This window comes from Teleopsis dalmanni, unplaced genomic scaffold (assembly GCF_002237135.1).
Source record: "Teleopsis dalmanni isolate 2A unplaced genomic scaffold, ASM223713v2 unscaffolded_contig_0033, whole genome shotgun sequence".
Taxonomy (NCBI): domain Eukaryota; kingdom Metazoa; phylum Arthropoda; class Insecta; order Diptera; family Diopsidae; genus Teleopsis; species Teleopsis dalmanni.
Window position 1 is genome coordinate 1 of NW_024031415.1, and position 23,128 is coordinate 23,128.

The 23,128-nt window shown below is 27.7% G+C and overlaps 1 protein-coding gene across 1 annotated transcript; it reads right to left on the reverse strand.

Moving 5' to 3' along the window:
• Nucleotides 1-3: 3 nt before the first annotated feature.
• On the reverse strand, nucleotides 4-21,781 carry LOC119662947 (bifunctional 3'-phosphoadenosine 5'-phosphosulfate synthase-like; the record flags this gene model as incomplete). Its single annotated transcript, XM_038072602.1, has 5 exons — nucleotides 21,505-21,781; nucleotides 1,254-1,368; nucleotides 567-1,096; nucleotides 217-490; nucleotides 4-155 (listed from the first exon to the last, which is right to left on the reverse strand). Coding segments are annotated over exons 1-5 (1,113 nt in total), but the record flags the coding sequence as incomplete, so codon positions are not given.
• Between the last annotated feature and the right edge of the window lie 1,347 nt (nucleotides 21,782-23,128).

Genomic DNA, 23,128 nt, shown 5'->3' on the forward strand with positions numbered 1-23,128 from the left:
ACCTGATTCAAAGACCATTTTAGCATATGGATGATTAGGATTGCTTGTACCAAATTGACGAGATAATCGTTCTTCTTTTCGATGATAATAAAATTCAGGTTTGCGTAGAATAGCTATAGCTTTATCATTGTAAGTAAGAGCTAGCGCAGAGACACCTGTAAAAAAAATTATGAATATAGACACTTTTTTTATTTGTATTTTGCTATAATTTAATACCATCTAATTTCTCTTTAGCATCAGCTGATACAGATAATACAATAGGCACCGATTGATTTTCACGGAAGGCACCATCTTCCGTTAATATGGAATTAAAATGCAAAGTTTGAAGGTATTCTTGTTCACGCATAAATCCTTTTAAAGGATATGCCCAACCTTCTGATAAAATTTGCAACCATTGCAGTTCTATTTTAGTGATAGGAATTGTTTTTAAAGATTTTATTTCGTGCAAAGCTGCTTCTGTGCGACTTGAATCTATGAAGAGTTCAGGAAGCTTAGATAATAAGAATAATTAAAAATAATTATAGAGGAAAAATAATATATATATAAAAATTCTAATAAAAACCTACTTGATTGATGTCTCGCAAGGTTTTAGGTATTATCGCTTCTTCTTCTAGTAGATGTATCACTTTTTGTGTAGATTCCTGTATCGTAAACCCATCTGTGCTTACTACTATTTCTGGATGTTGTGGAACTTCATATTCTTGCGTTATACCAGTAAATCCCTTAATAATACCTTCCCTAGCTTTTTTATATAAGCCTTTAACATCTCTCGTCTCACACACTGACAAAGGTGTATCTACATAGACTTCATAAAATTTAAGATCCGAGTCTTTATGTATTTTCCGCACTAATTCACGGTCATCCGCAAATGGTGAAACAAAACTGCAAATCGCTACAACGCCACTATCAGCAAATAATTTTGCTACTTCACCAACACGACGTATATTTTCCTCTCTATCTGCCGGTGTAAAACCTAGATTTTTATTCAAACCTGTGCGTATATTATCACCATCAAGGCCGTATGCAGGAATGCCACGTGACACTAGATAAGCCTCTAATTCAAAGGCAATTGAAGTTTTGCCGGCACCACTCAGTCCTAACAGTTAGCGGAAAAATAGGAAAAAATTATTTTTTTGTCTAATTTTTCTATTTTGAGATATATTAATTTTAATTTTATTTAATAAAATAATCTTACTTTATACACTATTATTTAATATAAGTAGCAGTATTAGATAGCAGTATATATGTCTTACCGGTTAACCAAACAGTGCATCCTCGAAACCCTCGACATAAACCTAAATTCTTTCCTCTTATTTCTCTCGTTACATGATGTTTTTGTTCTGTTACATTTGTGGCAACTTGTAGACACTGAAAACAAAATAAAGTATAAATTATTTATTATTAAATTTATTAGCATAAAACAAATATTTACATTAATTAGCAAATATTTATATAAATCAAAAAATATTCAAATAAACGATAACGGATTGAAAATGTAAGCGATTTTGAGAGTCTATTGACCTTTATTAGTAAAACAAAGAAAGAGAGAAAGAGGTAAATTTATTAATATTTCTTAACTATGAAGGTATTATAAAACGAAAAATAATATCCATAAGAAGTAATGCTTCTTTTTAAAATTTCTTAAGTTTTAAACTTAGTTAATTTTTTTTATTAATTTTTTAAGTAATTTGAGCAACAAATAGAATGATTCACAACTTTTAAATGTTACCTGGATTAAATTTTGCAACATAAATATTAAATTTAAAAACTTTTTAACTTAATATACTGCGACAACAACAGGCAAATTTACTACTACTGATGATGTGAGTAATGCAATCAGAAAAGGTTTAAGCTTTAGTAGAAATGGATCAACAACTTCAAAACTGACCTGTCCTCTTAAATCCAATGGAAATTTCTTAGTATCTCTATAATCACTTTCAGAATTTTTATTACTACTTTTGGATTTAACGGAGCAAATTACTTTGGAAATTATTCAATTTGATCCAATGTAAAAACCTTGTCCGTTAATTATATTAATAAATTAATAAGACGAATAATGTAATTGTTAGATTTTTTCAAAATTTTTTAAACAAAGTTCCTGAAACTTAGTAATATTGTTTCTCACTATCATAATTTTAGAATACGTATTACTTTTCTGATTATACTGTTTAAGGCCGCGTTTTATTTAGCATAAACTACCATAGTCTTAAGTCAAAGTGTTCCATTGAATAAAAATTATGTTCTTCTGAGATATATTGAAATTCACACGTTTGTAACTTCAGATGGAATACTTTTAAAGTTGCCCAATAACTTGCTTTTAAAATTAAAAAACATTTTTTTAGCCAAAATATTAAAGGTTATATGATTTGTAGATAATTTGTAGTAACATATGGACTTAAAACTGTTACCAAAAAATGCATTAAAAAAAAAAACTGTCTTCACAGCTATAGACCGAATGATATTGCGGTATGAGTTTCAATATACATGCAGTAATAATATACAAAGGAGAGAGTGTACAGTTCAATCGGCTATTCCCAGGTAACGTATATTTATTAAAAACTAAAATATTCCTTTTACCAAAATTAATAAAGAATTTGATCCTAATTGTTTAAACTAAATTTAAAATATTTAAATTAATATGTATTACCCTATTAAATTGAATTTATATCAATTACGAGGTAAACTCTTAATCAGCCACGCATGTAGTTAGTGCTTAACCTAACACAAATATATACAGTAATTCCCCTTATAACGCTGTACTCTTATAAACTGTTTTTATATTACGCGACTTCAATCCTCCGTACAACACGAGCATTCCCCTATATAACGCAAGGATTTTTACAGTTTCTAATTAGATTCGCATACCTTTGAACGTGTGTATACGGGGTATGCGGGAATCCCTATAACGAGTTTTCCGGGGGATTACTGTACTTTAAAATAAACAAAGCAAAAGTGTGAAGCGTCAATAAAAAACTAATAAGGAATGCAAAACAAAAAACTATTAGCGAACTACACTAAAAAACCTTGTTACAAGGTATTGCATTTCCAATAATTAAAATATTTTTAGTACTTTGTATTGGGTCCACTCTCTATTTATCTGTTAAAGTATATTCGCACTAAGGTAAGTTATATTTCCGTCATGCCAAGGAGCAATAGCTATTGAATGTGACATTTTTCTTTATTTTCGGAATTTTATCGAAAGAAAATTGCAGCTATTTATGTTTTATTCATGAAATATCTTAAGATTCTGAAATATAGTTACTACTTTTATATAGAACCTTTGTATCAATCAGATCTGATTTGTACACAATTTTAACATATGTAACTATTTTAATAACGCGTGCCCCAAAAAACTCACTCAAAAAACGCGTGTCTGACTTAAGGATTTAAGCCTGGAGCATCAACCTGTAAGGACGAAAATGTTGCTTTACAGCGACTAAACAACAACGAAGCGCATACGAATGAATCACGACTTGTACGAGCTTTATTACGACGACATTGATATAATTAAGTGAATTAACATCCAGCGGCTTTGTAGGCTTGGTTATATTGTGAGAATGGATGAATATGCTTCAGCGAGGTGTTTAAAGCAGTAATTGGAGAAAGAAGGCATAGAGATAGACCGCGTCTCCGGTAGAATTATCAAGTTAAAAGAGCACTAACCGGATTTAATGTACGGGACTGAAGAAGGCGTGCACGCGGCAAAGGTCCTTGTAAAAACTGGGACCTTGCTGCGTCAGGTCGAAATTCGGTAACGGGCTGTTATGGTCAAATAAGTAAGTGTTTCAAAAAACACTATAAAATTTTATTCCTTTATCTCAAAAAATACAGACTCTATGCATGGAGGGCAATCCGTTTGCATAGCGAGGGGGAACGGGACACTTGTTTTGAAGTTCACATACTTGGGACACCAAATTAAGATTGATGAAATATAGAGATCAGTATTCAATCCTCTGCTCAGGAAGCTTTTGATTCTTGCCACCGTTTGCATAGCGAGGGGGAATAGGACACCTGTTGTGAAGTTCACATACTTGGGACACCAAATTAATTGATGAAATGTAGACATCAGTATTCAATCCTCTGCTGAGGAAGCTTTTGTCGTTTAAGCCAGATCAATGATATTGTACGCTGGTTCCTTATTAGCTCCTGGTTAAGTTTTACGCTAGCTTTGATTAGTCAACTAAAATTCTAGATAAAGACTTCGGCATGGAAAACACTAAACCAGCTCATAAGGTGTAATAATGGTGTCGAGCTGTCAGATGTTTTGGTATTGAAATGTCGGCAAAGTTTAGTATTTTACTTGTTTAAATTTTCGGACATAAATATCGTTGATAAATGCAAAGTAAATGTCTACTCATAAGATTCTTTTTTATACACTTTATTGATAGATTAGAGTGATAGATATTAAGAGCTATTTGTAAGTGGGCTGGTAGGTATTACAAAAAGCTATAACTGCATACTTTGCTATGAAGAATAGAAAACAGCAAAATACATTCAGTGTTACTGTGATTGTCTCACCAGACTCAGATTTCGGTACTCATCAAATACCTATCCAATTATAACAAAATTTCGCAACATATCTCCAAAGGACATAATGGCATTTTTAAAATGAGTTTGTCACAACAATCTTCAAAGGATATAGTGATGTGGTGATAAGTTTCCAAGCCGTTAAAAATCTATCTAAGAGTGGGCTGGTATGTTTTGAACTCTAGAACTTAAGATTTAACTCAAAAGAGTTACTATTATTAAGAATTAAATACCGTCATTGTTCTGTAGGTAGTCATATAATAACCCAACGCTAATAGTACAAGACCAGGCATCTGTTAAACTTTAGAGAGTAACAAAAGGTTTTGCATTTAATGCGGCATCTGTTAAATTTTAGAGGGTAAGATTGTACTATAAAACTTACTTAGGAAAATTATTGTTACTGTGATTTTAATACCGGTTTACTATATTGCTAATATGGATGGCACTAAAATAATTTATACCAGGAAGGAAGTTAGGAAAGGTATCACATTTTATTTAGAATTACGCTTTTTAATAATTTAAGTGAACTATATCAACTTGATCTAAATATACTTTAAAATTTATTTTGGATTATTTCGGATTAAGCGCTAAGGGTGCAAAAAAATTATTCTTTTACTTACAGGTGGTATTTCAAATTAATGCTCAAAAGCTGTACAATTACCAAAATTGTGACTCACTTTAGCATTATATTAACTGATATAAAAACTAAATCATGAGTTTCATATTATTTAATAAAAAAATAGGCTACTCAAAGATGATGGATGTTTGGGTACCACATTATTTACCGCTGAAAAGTTATGAAATATGAAATATAAGTCAAAAGCCATTATTAATTTCATAATTGACTTCAAAGCCTGTATCGAGGGAAAATAAATGTTGAGTGTGTAGTGGTTTTTGAAAGTAATTGTCAATTACAAACTGATCTAGCCTGGTGCAACGGTTTATTCGGTTATTTACTGCTTACAACTCAACTGCTTAAACGAAACAATCAACAAATAGCGATCAGAATTTGTCAACAGCAAAGGGAGTGTGTTCTATTATGACAATACCAAATCATACACATCTTTGATGAATCCGTATAGTCCAGACCTGACACTGTCTGTCTATAATTTGTTTTGGTGCCTGGTGAAAAATTGACCAACCAAAGAGCAGCTAAAAATCACTGAACGATCGCTAAAAATCACTGATGGAATTATGATGCTATCCGTAAAATGGTAAAAGGTCACAGTTAATAGCGGCTCATATAAATTTAATTAAAATTTTTTACTAAAATACGGCGGATACTTTATATCACCCAATATTAATTATTATTAGTAATTTAATTATTTTTAATTTTAGGACAACTATATTATTTGTATTGTATCTAACGAAAGACACAGTGAATGAATAAACTCTAAATTATGGATAGCTTTATTAATTTTTTTTATTTTAATTTTAATTAAAATAATATATAAGTATTAGAACTAATACTTTTTTTAAATTTTTACGGATATTTAAAAAGAAATTATAAAACAAATAAAACATGTGTCAAAATAAATCAGCACAACACCTTTATTTAAAATATTTTGTAAATAGAATTTAAATAATAAATTGCTTCAACAATTAGAGTATTTTTTTATATAGTTTTGTATACTAATAATAAACAACTTCTAAAAACATTCGGAGACCTTGGCATACACAACAATATTATTTAACCCAATTTCAGTGAGTTTTATTTTTTATATTAATATGTTTAAATAGTCTTATCACATCTAACTAAAATATTTCAAGCTTAATTTGAAATAAAATATTTTTAAACCTACCCTTCTCTTAAAAAAGGGATAAAAGCCGTTAGATGGATTTGGCATTATTAACAATGCTTAGTAAATTAAATATGAATTATTTTTATTTATTATTAAATAAAACAAACGAATTAAAATGAATTATTAGAGTTAGTTTAATATTATTCACAATCGCCACGCGATTTATTTCAATACTAAATGCTTCTTGTGCAGTCGCGAACGTACTAAAATTTTGATATGACTTTGTTGAGTTATAAGCCGAAAGCAAGAGCAACAGCAATGGTACAAGAAGAAAAAAGTAATTAAAAATTTATATATAAAAAAAATATTTTATATGCGTTACATATTTTTGAGATGAATTTGCATAAATAAACTGAAGTTAGAGGAAACTATTAAAGAGCAAATCTCTAAACCGTTGCCAGTGGCATTTGCTTTCGTTGATGCTTCTCGAAGTACGTGGTTTTTTACTGTTTCGCCTAATACATAATCTTCGCTATTTTAGAAGAGGTCAGTGTACAATACACAATAAATTTCTCAAAATAAATATAAGATTCTTTATTGAAAGCATTTTGATTGATTTTAGAAATTATTCATTTCTGCTTTGATATTGTTTATATAAGGAAATAGTATCTGCATTAAGTTAGATGCCAGAACCTATATTCCTCCTAGGCATTTTTTTTTATAAACAAGATTTTTAGAAAAAAATAGTTGCATTGAGAAGAAATCAGCGTGTTTATATGTGTATGTCAGTATAAAGTTTATTTCAGTGAAATAAATAGAGATTTTAAAAAGTAATTTGTTTCTAATTCTTAAATATTACCGTTAAGTATTAAAATTTTAGTCTTTCCACAATATTTTCTTTATATATTTCAACACATTCATTTTGAGATAAAATTATATAAATTCTTAAAATAGGTTAATGCAAGTGGAGTTAAGACACGGTCGAACTGATTATTTAATGTTTATTTATTAAATTTATAGTGTAAACTTAAAATATTCACCTGCGCACGGTGTAGGTCTGAACAAAACTACATACGGAATGTGTTGCTAACGCTGCTGTTTCTGTTATCAGATCGTCAGTGGTTTTATATATGAATAAGGTTGGAAACATTATAAATGCGGCTTTACTATAGCCGGTAAACAATAAGCACTTAATCGTGCTACTGCAATCGTGCTGAGTAACTTACAGTACAATCAGCATCTACAAATTATTATGTTATTTGCTCTAGAATTTTACAGTATTATTACTCATCAAAGTAATGGTTATACTGGGTAGCATAGAAACTTCAAGACCTTGGTAAGAGCCATCGATCATATATGGCTTATGTAAAAGAGGAACAATACTGTTCATAAAGTTTCACTTAACACCCGCGATGAAAAATTATTACAATACAATGGTCAAATTTTACACCTATCGGGCATTCAACATACTCGTATTTATCCTAAATCACTATATGTCTGCACATAATTAATGTTGCATAAAGATACTTTGCTCGCCGATTATCGAAGTGGGAATAAAAATTTGAAATTAAAGAAATGTGATTATTTCTAAGTATAATTTATAATAACTGTTTAAAATATTTTCAGTATTAAAATAAATGTAATATTTAAAATCTGTTTAAAAAGAAAACAATTTAATTCTACTTTTACTGTAGTTTGAGAATTGATTAGCAAAACTTTGGATTAAAAAATCAGTATCTTTTAAAGAAATTAACGTTTTAACGTTTTCGTCTTCCTCCTAATCTTCCAAGCAATAAAACTTGTAAATATACTCTGGTATCCAATAGGAGCGCTCAAGAGGTTGCTGACGTACTGATGGATATTGACGATATCGTCCTAATTTTTCATATTTAAATATAAAAATCTATTTCCGCTGTCAAGACTAAAACTCATTATCAAAATTCGAATTATCGGTCTATATAGTGTTTAAATTAAGGAACTGTTAAAAGTTAAACGCATCTATTAAGCAACTCATCTTTAAAGATAGAATACGATATTGTATAACGATATTGCTATTTTTGATGATACTGCAATTGCCATCACTTTTTTTTTCAGAAAAATTAATAGTATCAGATATCCTCATTGAAACGTCTAAACAAAAATAAATCGACTGTAAAAACTTAAAGTGACTGGGTACTAATGTCCCAAGTTTAACATGGAATAGTGACAACGTGCTCACATGTGTTGTTATTGGTCATGATTTAATAGGTATGCACGCTGCTAGATTGATTTATCTTGTTCCAGAGGAAAGTTTTGTTCTTTGGAAGAGTTTTAGAACATCTTAGAACATTTTAAAACATTTCTAATAAAAATAAGGAATAGAAAATCTGAATAGGTAGTAATTAAAAATTCTATCTTTATTCTTCTGGTAAAACATTCAATGATATTAAAATTGAATAAATATTTATAAAGTTTTTTAAATTAAGTATTATTTTACATAAAAATAAAATAAGACATAAAAAAATTGTATTACTTTGGTGTATATATATATTTAATTTAAATATAAATTAAATATATTTAGTTTAATATATTTAATTAAATTCAAATATTCCATTTGTGCTCATTTTATATACATATGCTTATTATATATATTGGCAGTAATTAAAAATTTATTGAATTTTTTATTAAACTTGTATGACTTATATATATATCATTTGAATCTTTTTTAAACACTTGACATATGAAACTTGTTAATTAAATTATTATTTCTTGAATCTATAAATAAAATTAAAGTCGTAGAAATAAATAACACACAGTACTTTCTCATAGTCCATTATTGTTGCACTATAAATCTGTATTAATTACCAACTTGAGGTTATTGAATAAAGGAGTGAATTCTTATCAAAAGTAAGTAATTGACTTGCCAACGTCTAACATAATACTTTAAAGTCTAAATATATAGAGGCCAGTACAATTTACAAAATGGACAGCATATTATGTCATTCCGTACTTGACGGTCTATTTAAAGTTGCAGCGTATCGTGGCTGCAGACCACAATATATGTAACACTGAAGAATAAATGTATCGGATGCGTTAGAGTCGATTTAGTAAACTTATCTCTAAGTGTGTAAAGTATCATGAACGAGTATGATTTTACAAATAATTTTTTTGAGAACGTATTAGGAATGACTAAAATCGGACAACAATATTCGATATATATATAATCAGTTCAGTTCAGTTATCATATAAACTTAACAATTAAATATTTTCTTCCAATAATAATAATGTATATTTCTAATAATGTTTTTCTAATAATAATGTATAATAATTCTATTTAATAATATTGGATATATCTATAATACAACACTGTGTGTGTTATTAATAGAGTTGTCTCTATTGTGCAAGTTGTCTCAAGGCAACGTGATCTTTAAAGCAGCAAAAAATTTTTAAAAAATAAAAGAAAATATATATTCAAATTTTAAAAAAGGAACGATAACTACCAATAAAAAACTATATACATTTTTTTTCAACTAAAAATTTGAAACAATGCTCAAATTGGTTTTTTGAAAAACATTTCTACAAAAAAAAAAGTTGCTTCATGATATCAAGAAACAATAACTCATCACTGATCAGATCGCTTAACATTTAGATAAAGTTGTTATACAAATTAAGGATTTAATTAAATCATTTAATAGAAACAAATGTTCATTTGTTATTATATTAAATGTGTGAATAAATTTTTAGTCTTTAATACTATTCGACAATTTCGAATATATTTAATGAACTTGATATCTAAGATTCTACTGTGTTCTATTTATTCTATTATGTTACTAAACTTAGCCTTTGTTTTTTTTTATTTTCTTGAACGCAGTCAGTTGCTTTAGAATATATACGAGTATATATAGTAAGAAATCTCTTAGCATTAATAAATAAAATGGTAAATTTAATATAAAAGTCAGAAGTCCACTCAAATAAAATTTGAAGATAACGAATTGTAAGAGTGATTGGAGACGAAATATATATATATTTTGATTATTTAAAGTACACCACAAGCGTATGTCATTGGTCCATCAAAACTAAAACGAAATATTTAAGCCAACAATGTAGCCCCTTCAACATACATATTTGAAAGCACAGATCAGAATATCATTTTTAAACAGACAATAGTGCAATAATTTAGAAACATGGGCACTTTTGATTATTTAAAGTACACCACAAGCGTATGTCATTGGTCCATCAAAACCAAAACAAAATATTTAAGCCAACAATATAGCCCTTCAACATACATATTTGAAAGTACAGATCAGAATATCATTTTTAAACAGACAATAGTGCAATAATTTAGAAACATGGGCACTGTTCTGGTACTCCTTTTGATTTTGCTGAGGGGGAATCAGAATTGATGTCTGGGTTTAATGTAGAATATAGAAGAGAAAGTTTTGCGTTAATTTACTTAGCTTTCTTAATATGTTATCATCAATTGCTTTTGACGCATACGTCTAAAAGGCTATCCCTCAACATTTTTCCTATACAGGAATGGTCAATCTGGTTTTCATTTTGGCAGTCAGGTGACACTCAGGTTGACTTATGTCAGGCTTTCTGACGGAAAATGGAGCCTCCGATAACAAAGTTGGGGTCATTGTTTTTATACCATGTAAATGGTATTAAGTCTTAATAGCACTATTTAAAATAAATCGGTTTTGTCAAAGTAGAGAAAACTTATAATCCCAATCAGAAAAAATTAATTAATTTATTTTTATTTAATTTATTTGTAAGGTAGTAATGCTTCGATGAATCAAAATTTAGCATTTAATTTTGACTGAAAATAAACTTTTAAAAATCTACTTGGTTCCAGAAGTAGTACAATTTTGCTTTCGAAGCTATTTTGTCTTTTCAGATGATAAACCCAAAGTACTGTTCATCTTAACCAACTGGGTTAAAACTATAAGAACACTTTATATTGAAAAAAATTTTCATTTCAATAAATTTTTACTCATTTACTGTGTTTTCTTAGTTGACAACTCAATAAGAAAAAATTATTTTTAATATGAAATCAGAAATAAAAAACCACAGGTACTGTTCTAAATACCACAAATTCTCAAAAAACTTGATTTTGTAAAGCATTCTTTTGTGTTAATACTTCGGTTTTTGTTGTTTTTATATCTTGCATGAGTAATTACATATCCTAAGATGTATTGTTGTATATTATTTTTCATGTAATTCACAAACAACTTTCAATTTAGTTGTTACATTATTGAGCTGAACTTACCAGTTCCGTGCATTCATTATGACTTAAACAACATTTTGTGGTTAAATTATTGTTATTGTTGTATAATTTAGAATTGCTCCAATTCAATAAATGAGCTCTTTTAGTGAACATTTCTATTGAATATGTTTATAATATTTTTTTATATTAATTTATTTGGAACTATTCACTGATATCTTGACTATTCCAATAAACGCCAAACCCGAAACTAAATTAATTTAAGGCACAACAACTAAAACTTGGTTACTTTAAGAAAAAAGAAAGTGTACACTCCACAAACTGACGCAATGACTTTCTCATTGAAGTTTGAAACTGCAACTGACACTAAGTAATCGGCGGCTTCGAATTTTCACTGTACTGCCGTCAAAGAAATATAAACAAATAAAATATATTTGAAAAGTTGTTAAATTGTTGATAAAACAGTACGTCTGCAGTTAACTCGACATTATAGCCGCGAGTTTATATTTGTGAAAAAAAATTAAAAATAATTTTTAGACAATGACTTCTGATAAAAAACTTCAACTAAAAACACACGTCTGTTCGGTTTTAGAATAAATATAAGACTCCTTTATTTTCTATAATGTTTGCTCTTAAATACTAAATTTTACATAGTCTAATAATTAGGTTAAATTAGGTTTTTCTTTTAGGTACAAGGTTAAAGGAAATGTCCCTTAACCTTTTTCTTTGTTACCTTATTTAATTACTTCCTTTTTCTTTAGTTACATTAACTAATCCCTGTTATTACATTTCATATTTTAATGTCTAAAAGAACCTTGGTAACAAAATATTTTAATGCTTTGAAAAACCTTTGTTAGAAATAAATTTAATTTATTAAAAATATAAAATAAAATAGTAAAATATTAAATAAAATGCTAAAATATTTAATACCCAAATAACTGAATATGTTACTTAGGTAATTAGCGCGCAGACACATGTTCAAATTTGAACAACTTCAGAGGTATAAAAATAAATGGAACATTATTCTGTATATTAACACAGGTGGTTTACTAAATTGTCTACGAACTCAAAAAAAATGCCAGTTCAAAAGTACAAAAATTATAGTTAAATTTTTGTTTTTATACTCTATATATAAATAACAATGATGCGATAGAAATAACGTACAATTTCACGTGATATGAATTGGTGATATATAAAACCCACTGGACCTTATTTTATGGTATTATGCAAAGTATAGTGTTTATGTGGACAGTGTCCCGATAGGACCAAAATAATCCAATACAAGTAAGATGTCTCATAGAGAATAATAGAATGATGTTGTTTTTTACACCAATTGCTAGCAATCAAATCGCAATACAATTGTGTATTATTTACGTTTACAAACGGAACGAATAAATATATAATCCTGTATTATTAGCGCGAGAATTACTATTTGATATGTGAGTATTGGTAGCTATTCATAAACAAAATTATTGGGTTAAGCCACCAGTTGTGACCGACTACAACCTGTAACTACTATTTAAAAAACTAGCCGACTATTTATTATCATCTGCGGTATACGGTAAGGCTGTGCTCTCTCTGTCTCGGCACTATTTTAGTATAAGTAGTGAATGACATCTTACTAAACACCAACGAAGCTTTTTCTAAGCTCATTGTCTGAAGTAGTACTGATCAAAAATTAAATGTTTAATACGTTAACATACTTTGAATATGATAAAACTTAAAGTACAACTACTAATATAAATGATGACAGCTTTTGTTACTTTAGCAACATGGTGACAATAGCTGATCTCTAAAGTGACAAAGACTAGAATTTCGCATGCTTTCGTATGCCCTACTAAACATAATTACATTCTTCTGCTCGCAGAACTACAAAATGACAGAATGTATTCACCACAAACTCCAAATTGTGTCTATATGTGCTTCCACAAGAACTACTTTAAACAAAGATTTCCTCACTATCTTTAATTATCTTTCGAACCTTATGACCCAATGTTCCCCTGGGAACGCAATAGAATTAACATTAAGATCTTTCGAACCTTAATAAGAAAACTATGAATTGCGATATATTAGTCACATGTTTTGCATGACAAATTCAAACATTGCCTAAATGTCGTTTGAATGAACCATCAAGTTTCATAGACTATCGATCTATCTACAATCTATTAATCTATTCACAAAGCATATCAACAGTTTAGATTGTGGAAAGGAATTCAACAGAAATCAGATAGGATTGGAGAAACCTGCACGTATTTAGAGCGATTATACTAACCAATGAAATAATTAATAATAATTGGTAATCTTTAATATTCTTTGATACTTGCTGACCTTTCTACTAGAAATAATTATTTTTAACTACTACTTTATTCGAAACATTTGCTCATTTGACGATGATTTGTTTGTGAGAAAATGTTTTGCGATTTTCTATGTGAATTATTAAGACAATAATACATCGATAAATTTACTTCTGCTTTTTGTGATAAAACTCCTCTGCAATTATGAAATACTGGTATCATGATTTTGATTTGATATGATTTTGATGGACGTTGTTTATTCACGAACAGAACTGATAAAGATGATCTCACATGAATTAGTAAGACTTAAGAAACAATTTCAGGTTGATTATTGTACAGAAATACTTAAGAATTACAATAACAGTGCTGTCAAATACTTACATGTCAGATTATGACAGGTGGTGAATTAAAATCTATTCACTTGAGGCTACAACTAAGATCGACTGATCTTATGGTTGTTTCGAGACGAACCAAATCCAACAAAATTTACTCGCGTTCGAAGTTTTTTAAAACAAATGGTCATCAATTTTCAAGAAGAACTGAATATATGATAACAGTGCTATTAGAATAACGAATGACTTTTGATTTTAGATGAAACATCAACATTTGTTTGGCAAAAGTGTTCGGTGAAATAAGAAAACCCATACGCCAAAAACGTGTCAAGGTAGGGACGAATATCAATTTAACAAAAACTACTGCGAGGAAATATAAATCAAGCACCTCCAATCTGACTGAAATAAAGTTAGAACATCATAAAGAAACAAAATTCTTGGGAAGAATATTTAACCAAAAATTAATGTGTGAATCTTAAATTGAATATATAGCAAAAGGATTACTAAAGACTTTATGATACGTATACCGATTTTAGGAAGTATTAGGGCTACACATCAAAATTAAGGCAGTGGGTTCATACAGTTATTGACTGATCCATGATAACTCATGAAGACACTCTTAGAACTAACATGTCTTCACATTCATATCCAATTCTAAGAGAAATGGGTCATGTTAAGTTTGACTGGATTTTACATCAGAAAAAAACAATCACTGTGCTTCAAGCAAAAATAAAGGCGATAGGCAGAGATATTTGCTGCAGCCTTGAACATAATTAATCAGAAAAATTCTAAATAATAGCCAGATTTTTATTCTTTAAATTTTTATCAGATGACATCAACACTGAAAAAGCTAAATATCTGTGGACAAAAAATTAGATATATATAACCCATAGGTTTCAGATCGTGATGTTGCTTGCTACTTGTAGGCCCGGAACTTAGGAATAGAAAAATTTCATCTTATAACCTACCAGAACAATATATCAGTGTTATTACTTTTAAGAGAGATTTTTAAATTTTCAAAGAATAATTTCAGTATATATATAGAAGTTCTGACAGATCATTGCAGGTGGAGAACAGAATTCGACTATAAAACACATACGAGAAGTTAGCCCAGCTCTGAGTTATAAACGGCAGAAATTTTTAGGAGGATGCCTTATATCGGATGAAGAAATAAGACTCAATAAAGAAGGTAAACTTCATTTAAACAATTTATTTATCGCAAATGTTTTTTGAATCCATGGAGGGGTACAATAGATCTCTAGATCCAAGCGCTTAATTTCCCAAGTCAAATATAATAATAATAAATGTATATTGAATAAAAAATACAATAATAAAAACAAAAATTATTTTTGTATTAACAAGATGTGCACTATAATGAATAACAAGTATATTAAATTTATGCAGACGTTTACAACGCAGAATATGAGACATAGAAGATAATCTAAATATATATGGACATTAATAATCAGTATTATGGAATAAATGGATTTATTGACGTCCATATAAATATTGAAAAATTAATCTCTCACGGATTCTGAATTTACTAAATAAAACACTCCATAGAATATTCTTTTACAATGCTAGCAGATCAAATCAACCAATGAATGAAGTTGGTTGAGTTAATATTTGATTCCTTAGACTTATATTTCATATTTTATTTATGTGCCTATATACTATAAAAACATGATTTCATTTGATTTCATATAAAAACAAAGCAATTAGAAAATAATTCTAAAATAAATTTAATTATATTATAAACAATTCAACGTGTGAAGAGTTTTGAAGATTCGGTACAAGCCAAACCGTTTTTGTTGCTTTAACTTTAGTTTATCTTTATTGAGTTCAAATAAAGATAAACGATAAAATAAATGGGACACATAGATTAGCTACTGGAATAACTAAATTATGATTTTTAAATGTAATTAAAAATAACTTATTAAAGAAACCTTTAACAAAATTCGTTACGGAAATATAAAATTCCAATTGTGTTCGTAAGTTTTATTGCAATATTTTATAGATGTGAAAGAGTTACTTATGAAGTGTTATCATATCTACATATTTACACTAACATTGTTTAAATGTGTATTCAGATATTATTATGCTATTTTAGATTTAAACAAACTTATTTTATTTTATTTTAAATACAAAATTTAATGACCAATTTACATTTTCTTTAAATTATTAAAATAATATTTGAACAGGGCCCATTGAACATTCCTATTTCTTCAGCAACCATTCTAAACTTAATTCTTCTGTTATAATACATACACACTGCCTCATTTTGGCACTTGCTCATTTATATTAATGAGTAAACGTTCACATTATAATGAGCTAATTAATGCAGCTGATAGAACTTTTATAAACTTCAATTAATAACATATCACACAAAAAAATTTGATATATAATAGATACATTAAATCATTTATATAAATTTTATATATCAATTACATATTCAATTAACAAAAACAAAGATTTTATCAAATACTTACTACCTCGGTGCCTTTGTTTACAGCTCAGCTGTTGTTTGTTTACATTTCACATATAAAACACATGACAAATATTTCAAATTTTGGAAATTTATTTTTAAGGATTACATTAGACATTTTTTGCTTTAAATAAGCTGATTTATTTAAATGAACTTATATATATGACAGCTCTATTAGAGCTATAATGAGCAAAGCCTCCTAAATGAGACAGTGTGAATGTGTTATTAGCAAGCCCAAACTATTAACTTTCTTTTGCATTTTCAACAATTGAAAAACGTGTTAGGAAACCTAGACCTCGTACTATATTCATTGTTTTCCTAATCTTCCAGAAATCATTTGAATAATTTACACATTTGTGGTTATGACAAAATAGCTTTATAAAAGAAGCATTTCTTTAACATTTTAAATACTTTGTTGAACTAAATTTACGTTTAAATTTCACACAAAAATCGCTAAACACAATTATATATCTTTTATTCATTTACTCAGCAAATACACACTTAGCGTCGTAACTAACTTATAGTCAACATTTATTTTCCTAGCAGTGCAATCAATACACAAAAAGACATAACTCCATTGAGTATTAAGTATAATTTTTACATTCTCATTCCTTTTTAAAATGTGTACATTTGGATATTATATTGTGATGTTTCATGATTGATTTTTTAGTGCCCGGTTGTAAGCATATTTTTCTTCGATCGTTTATTTTTGCTCGTTTATTTTATTAAAAAATTATATTACTAAATATTTGATGTCAACAGTTCGAGGTCTCTGAACTTCGATGTAAATCTTTCTTACTAATATACCAAATGGCTTTGACTATTCTCATGACTGTGAATAGATGTAGTAAAAAAAAAAATCATTTTTTAAATTTAATTTGTTTAGAATAAACAAAAAGTGAATGTTTTCATTAAACTTTTTTTTGCATTTATTTAAACATAACATACAACTACATCGATTGTAAAAAAAAAATATTTGTAATAACGAAGTCTGAAATCAACAATATTTTATACATCATAAATCAAATATTGCAATAAACTATAATATTATGGGTGTTTCTATCCACCTCTGCGTATATAGGTATTGTGCCCCAAAGTAAAGGTGCAAATTAATGTTCAAATATTTTTAGTTACCACTTTTGTAATGATAGCAACATTTTTGTAGATCTTGCAATATCACGTCATTTACAGGCCATTGAACTTTCATTTTGTAAGTCTTCAAAAATTAAATATATAAAAGATTAAACAAAGACTAAATAAAAAAAAAAACAAAATAAAAAACTTGTTTACCATCTTGACCAGTTAAGTTTTGTAGTATTTTTTATTGGCATATACTTTCTTTTAAAAAAGATAGTTGGTATTATGTGGCACTTACATATTTGAGAGCAGAAACCCAAAAATTATTTTTAGAATAAATCTCATAAATGCTTGTGGCAAACTTTACGAAAATATACAAAAATAGTCAAAAACACGTTTGCAAATATTTAAAAAGTTTTTCATTTAAGTGTAAATACATTTCCCATACTCTAGCTTTATACCCCAACAAAAATTTATAATAAAAATAAAAACAAAAATACCCAAACATATCTTTGGTTTGTATTTATTTCCATTGAATTTATTGTTTAAATAAATGTTATAATTATTTTTATAAAATAGCGTGACTAAGCTTCACCAAATAACTAGAAACTTAATAAATTAACAGGAAAAAACTTCGTTAATACACGTGATATAAATTAAGTATATTAACATAAATATAAATATACATAACATAAATCGATTTTTTTTCCTAAAGCAATTTTAAAAGTTCTAATTAAAGGCACCCAAAAAAATTGTATAAAATTAGGTTAACCACTAATAATTTTATCGATAAAGTCTTATAAAGTAAACATTTTCACATACGTATACTCGATAAAGTAAAGATTTTCACATACGTATACTCGTATAATATAGAGTTTTGTATATGGTAGACATAAAACTACAGAGTTCAAACTACTTTTTTTTGAATTATTCAGAACGAATTTAAACAACTATATAAGCTTTCAATGATAACAGTTCAGGCCTATACAAATGAAAGGACACCGGAAAGCGAGTTGAAAAAAATTGTTCCTAAATAAGCCTTCTAATTTGAAACTTTGCAATAAACTCTACTAAAATAATTGGTAAGATAGAAATTGGATATAGATGTTGTTTGAAGGACTCATTACCCTTTTCAATATCTTAAATTTCATAAAATATCTTGACATTCAAGAATTATATCTAAATGCATACCTTCCCTATATAACTTTGTTCTTTGATGATAGAAACCTCCAACTATATCACCAACAAGATTTTTAGTCACCCTTTTTCTTCCTAGATTATATAGGCATTCATGACCTCTTAGAGTAAAGTTAAACAAACTATTCTGGATACATACAAAATAATAGGTCCTTTTATTGCGATCTCTTAGCTGTGTGAGACACAGTTGTAGTTGTGAGACCCAACTACATTTTTACACTTAATGAAGACTCTGATATGTTCTGTGATGTACATTCTAATTACATATGAGTCCTATGGTTCCGCCCCATTGAAGTCGCCAGGTTCCCAAACTTTGGCATAGACACTTACATTTTTATTTCTCCCTAATCCCACGCAACCATTCTTTTTCTTGACTACCTAACCCATATATCCGTATTTACATTATATTTATATTTTCTGTAATATAGCTCTCCACGGGTTATGGTTACATACAACTAGAACAACTAATGGTGAGAATTATATATAATATTTGTTAAAAATTTTATATTAATTTAAAAACCAGTGATTTAAAAAAATAGTTGTTGAAAAGACATATCAAGCAAATTTAATTACATAAGAAAATATTACAAATTATTAATAAAAAATTTGGCTGTTTTGAAAAACCTGTAAAAATTATGTATATGACAAAATGGATATATTGCTTATCGATGCAAAAAGTAATTGAGAAAAGTAATTTTTTTCAATTATGCATTTGAGTATAATATTCAAATTAGAATATAATTCTAATGTCTTTAGTGGTTTAGAAAAAATCGATTTTTAACTCTGCCACACTGTGTAATATAGACAGATACTATAAACCTATATTAAGATATATGTAACTGAAAATGTTTTCAGAAGGCAAAAAAAAAGGATTGATGGTGTTAAAAATGACTTAATAAAATTAAACGACAACAATTGAAAAACAGCAGCAAAAAATAGAGATTATTTAAGGCAGATTATCTGATTTACAATTCTTAATGGACTACTAAAGACTATTAGGAAGAAAGAACTTTTTAAAGGACTATTTATGAACTTAATTAGGCCCATGTTATTTAGAGTGTCACGGGCACGTCAAAATCAAACTTATTGTTGATTTCAATGCAAATTAAAAAACTAGGAGTGAGTGAAAAAAACAAATGTCAATTTAAATTCGGTCATGAGAGCCGAGGCTATATGTACCTCGTTATTCAGTTAAAGCCGTCTTGTATGTATGTATATATATTTTCTTTAATGTAAATACAAGCAAAAAGTAAAAAAGTAATAGAAAATTATTAAATTGACAAACTGATTTGACACTCAGACACTCTACATAACATGGGCCTTAGAAGAGGAAGAAATACTTTAGGATTTGTATATAGAAAAATAATAATTGCAAAGAAATAAAATTTTGCTGCAATATATATAATAATTAAATATACAAACCAAATGAATTTCAGGCAATTAATATAACATAATTTAATTATTTTATAGATTTTAGTAAATTAAAATAAAGTATTGAAATAAAGTGTGAGGAATTGTTATAACATTATTTAAATATTAGTGAAAGTTTTTACATAAATTATAAAACAACAATTTAGCTATTAAAGGTACATTAAATCATATATGTTTATACTCGTTAATGTATGTATGTATATTTAAGACAATAAATTTTTTATGTGCTGTGTTAACCTTTTAAAACCTATAAATTTTTATAGTTCTCTTTACTTGTATATTTTTTAAATTATGTAATTAAGTTGAATATATTTAATAAACATTACAGCAAATAACATTATGATTTCTATATGTTATATAAAAATAAATGTAAAAATGAAACCTTCATCGAGTTAAAAAAATAATTAGATATAAAAACTAAATAAAAAATATTATAATAAGGCAGCTGTATGGTTGACTATAAAAATAATTTTTAAAATGTTTTTTAAAATATGTTTTTTTTTACAATTAAATAATAATGGAATTTCAAAGCAACAAGTCGGAAAAATATACAACTTTTTCTTGATTAGCTGCAATATTTTGCATGTATAAAATTAAAACAAAAAAAAAAACACATGCATATGGGCTATATGAAGTGCTTTATTACTTGCTTAAGAATCTGGTTAGTACTGTGTGTATTAAACGTGAGTAAGTAAGTATTCAGAAACTAATTATTGATAAGTAAAAATATTGTTTTCAATTCTTTGCCGAATGCTTATTCAGCTGTTCATTAGCTGATGCTTGCAGTAATTAAAGTTGAAATTAATTGTTATATATTTAAATTTTCTTAATTACTTCTAAACAAATACTCATTAATTTTATTTCTTAATAAATTTAATAAATCAAACAATTTTGTAAAAGGTAAAGGTGTTAATAAAAGAAATGTGTTTCAAGAAATATTCATACATACTCATATCAATAAACTCAATAGGAAAGCATATTGTTACTTTTCAAATTTTTCGATAGATAAGAAAAAACTATAGTCTGCTCGTTTATTAGGTCACAGCTGTTTCAATTAGTTTCATCCGAAACATACTTTTCTTCATTGAATTAAAATTTTAACATCAAATTCAAATGAATTGCTTTGCAGCAATTGTATAAATATTTTAATCTGAATGAATTATTGTCGTACAAATTTTATTTTGATAAGAAAATTTTAAATTACTTATTAGCTTACCGTTTTTTGTCTTTTTTTACTGGTTTCACCCTCCCCACTCATAGTTTGCACTGAAACTCAACTACCGTAATAAACACAAAAACACTCGATATAATACTGAGTACAATAAAGGCAATTAAAAGTTTGCAAAATATTTTTATTCATAAAGACACTTTGTCAAATCACGCCGTTCAATCAGTTTTGATTTTATTAAGCGAACACTGGAAAATGCGGTTCGCAAACAATTGTTTATATTATACCGACTTTCAAGGCATGAGCATAGAAATACATTCTTAATCTCAATGAACATAGTAACTAGTGGTGCTTAAAAAGTTTATCGATAAATACAACTGACCATACTTCAGACAAAATGGGTTGCCAACACTCATATTTAATATTTAACTTATTCAGCAAAATTCCGTTATAACGTATTCAGCCGTGTGCGGATTTGATTAATTTGCGGTAAAATAAATTGAAATTTCCTAGGGATTTTTTGCACTACATTTATGTAAATATTTATTTATTTATTTATTGCACTTATTTATTGTTTTAAGTTAAAAGTTTTCAAATTTATTTATTAATTTATTAAACATCTTGATTAGAAACTTCAACTAAAAACACACGTCTTTTCGGTTTTAGAATAAATATAAGACTCCCTTTATTTTCTATAATGTTTGCTCTTAAATACTAAATTTTACATAGTCTAATAATTAGGTTTAATTAGGTTTTTCTTTTAGGTACAAGGTTAAAGGAAATGTCCCTTAACCTTTTTCTTTGTTACCTTATTTAATTACTTCCTTTTTCTTTAGTTACATTTTACATTTTTAACTAATCTCTGTTATTACATTTCATATTTTAATGTCTAAAAGAACCTTGGTAACAAATATTTTAAGGCTTTGAAAAACCTTTGTTAGAAATTAATTTAATTTACTAAAAATATAAAATAAAATACTAAAATATTAAATAAAATGCTAAAATATTTAATACCCAAATAACTGAATATGTTACTTAGGTAATTAGCGCGCAGACACATGTTCAAAATTTGAACACATCTTATAAAATTTTTGCAATGGTAACACCTAATTTACCTTATTTTTATCTAATTTACCCTACTCGAAATTCTGGTAAATATCAACATTCGCTACCATATCGACATAATTTACTATTTTCCTCAATTTACCATCAATTTACTTCAACTCGCATACGACCTTAATGGTTTTGTCATAATTGTGAGACAATACTATGTTCAGCTATAGGGAAAATGGCCTTAATTTCGTTGAAACGAAGGCTAAAATTAAGCGACTATTCAACTGCAATTATGCGTAAGATAAATTTAAAGCAAAAGATAAAGTTGAGATAATGAAAAAGTGATATTTTCTTTTAAATGACTGTCAGTGACAGTTAAGTTTAATAAAACTGGGAAAATATTTTGAAAGTAGTGCAAATTTTTTAATTTGAATATAGAGAAAAAACTGTAACAAAATCAGAACAAAGAAGAACAAAATCATAAAATATTTTATATATCTGGTGACTTTTAAACGACACCTGTAAAAGTTTCAACTTCATCAGATATTTGGTAAGCTTTTTGCAAATAATTGAAATAGTGCACCTTGGTGATTTTTTAAAAAATGGAAAAAATTGAATA